The sequence below is a fragment of the Emiliania huxleyi genome, assembly GCF_000372725.1.
Source record: "Emiliania huxleyi CCMP1516 unplaced genomic scaffold EMIHUscaffold_594, whole genome shotgun sequence".
NCBI classification, from domain to species: domain Eukaryota; phylum Haptophyta; order Isochrysidales; family Noelaerhabdaceae; genus Emiliania; species Emiliania huxleyi.
The window spans coordinates 1-1950 of record NW_005197543.1 but is presented as its reverse complement, the minus strand read 5'-3'; the positions used below and the strand labels follow the sequence as shown (position 1 = coordinate 1950).

At 66.6% G+C, this 1950-nt stretch overlaps 1 protein-coding gene across 1 annotated transcript; it reads left to right on the top strand.

Annotated features, from left to right (window-relative positions):
• Window positions 1-25: 25 nt before the first annotated feature.
• Window positions 26-256, top strand: EMIHUDRAFT_247634 (hypothetical protein; the record flags this gene model as incomplete). Its single annotated transcript, XM_005764369.1, has 1 exon — window positions 26-256. A coding segment is annotated over one exon (231 nt), but the record flags the coding sequence as incomplete, so codon positions are not given.
• Between the last annotated feature and the right edge of the window lie 1694 nt (window positions 257-1950).

Below are 1950 nucleotides of genomic sequence, written 5' to 3'. Positions count from 1 at the left end.
CAGAAAGGCGCACCCGTGCATCGAGGGCTGGTCGGCAAAGGAGGTGCGTAAGCTGCTCGAGGCGACCGGGCTCGGCCGCTTCGCCGCCGCCTTCTTCTCGCGCGGCGTGGGCGGCGACGAGCTGCTGCGCATGTCCGGCGACGAGCTCCGCGCGGTGATGGCGGAGCAGGCCAGCAGGGAGGAGGCGAGCGCAAGGGAGGCGGCTGCTCAGCTGCTGGCGGCGCAGCTGGAGATGCTGCGGGCGCGCGAGTGCTGACGCGCCGGACGCCGTGACGGGGCATACTGCGGCCGCTGCAGGGGGGGGCGCAGGGAGGGGCCGTGTGCGGCCGCGTGTGTCCCGCGCCGCCGCCACGCGTCTGTCTGTTTTCCTCACTGACCGCGCGTAAACACAGCCGCTTGGAGTGTGAAGGCGTCGTAGCCCTCCGGTCTACTAGGAGATCCGCAGGACTGGAGCGAAAAAAAGTGGCGTAAACACTACAATGCTGGGGCGTAAACGTATTCGTACAGCTGACGTTACGGAGAGACGTACACTGGTGCGCAGGATGCCGGTGCAGCCAGTGGCAGTGCCCACACGCCACACCACCACAGCTAGAGTGTAGAGAGGTCTAGGACTCAAGGAAGTGACGTGGCTTGCGGGGCCCGGCGGTCTTGAGCGATGTCCGTTTGGCTTGTGATAGGTGTTTTCGATATTCGTTCTCGTTAAATTCCGTCGCGCGTCGAGACTAAAACCGTCGGTTCTATTTCGACCTATTTCGCGCTTAGAGGTGGGCCTTCGGCCTTCGCGCTTGGTAGGGGTTATTCTCGGTGCGGCGCTCCAAGCGTCTCCCGACTCACACGAGGTGGATTGCACGTCATGGTGGCGGCTGCGGGAAGTATAACGTCGCTGGCACCGGCCGTAGCCCCCCGAGCGCCGCCTGCACCCGAGGCGCTGGCACCGGCAGCGGCCCTTGCAGAGGGAGCTGAGCACGAGATGCGTAGACCGCGGTCGGCACGGCGACAAGTGGGGAGTGGCCGCACGATGGTAAGGCGGCGAACGGCACCGGCACCGGCACCGGCACCGAGGCCGGCGCCGGAGCCGCAACTGCGACGCCGCCAAGAGGCACCGGCGGCTGCTGCAGCTGCAGCGACTCGTCGACGGAGGCGATGAAACTCTGGCCCGTCGCGCGCAGGAGGCGCAGGAAGTCGCGGATGATGGCGCGCCCGCCACGGCGCTTGCGCTCCACACAACAAACTGCATATGTCTGCCGCAGGTTGTACGCGGTGGCGACGAGAATGCCCCGATCGGTCGCCGAGTGGAATAGCTCGCGCGGCGGCAGCCAGGTGGTGCGGTCTAGGTTGGCGGGGATGAGGTCGAGCAGCGTCTGCCACGTCTGTCGCGAGCCGAGCAGCGATTCGGCCTGCTGCGCCGCCGCCAATCCTGCGGCGTTAGCGGATGAAGCTGCCGCCGCAGCAGCAGACGTGCCCTGCCCGGGAGGGGCGCCCAGCCACGGCGGATGATGCTGCCCAGTGTGCTGAGGCTGCGGTGGCAGGAGCGGCCGAGGTGGCGGTGGGAGCTGTGATGGCGCGCACTGAGCGTGGCCAGCGGGCGGCTGCGCCCCGGACAGCAGGCGCGTATCAGCGCCGTCCGGAGCATGGGTCGCGCTGGCAGCCACGACGACCGTACCCTCCACAGTTCTGCGCTTAGGCTAAGCTCAAAAAAAATATTCGAACTGGCCCCCGCGAGCGTGGAATTGGACCGACGCAAGCGGCGTGGCGTGGGGCGGTTGAGCGTCCCTCCGGGGGCCCCTCTGCGCCGGGGAGGCGTTGTGGGAGGCTAGGACGCAAGCGTCCATCGCCTTTTTCAAACCACTCCCTTTGTTCTCTTCTCATAAAATCGGAGGGTCGGCCCACGGGGGGACTTCGTGAACTGAAGCGACCCAACGATTTTATGAGTGGCAGCAAAGGGAGTGA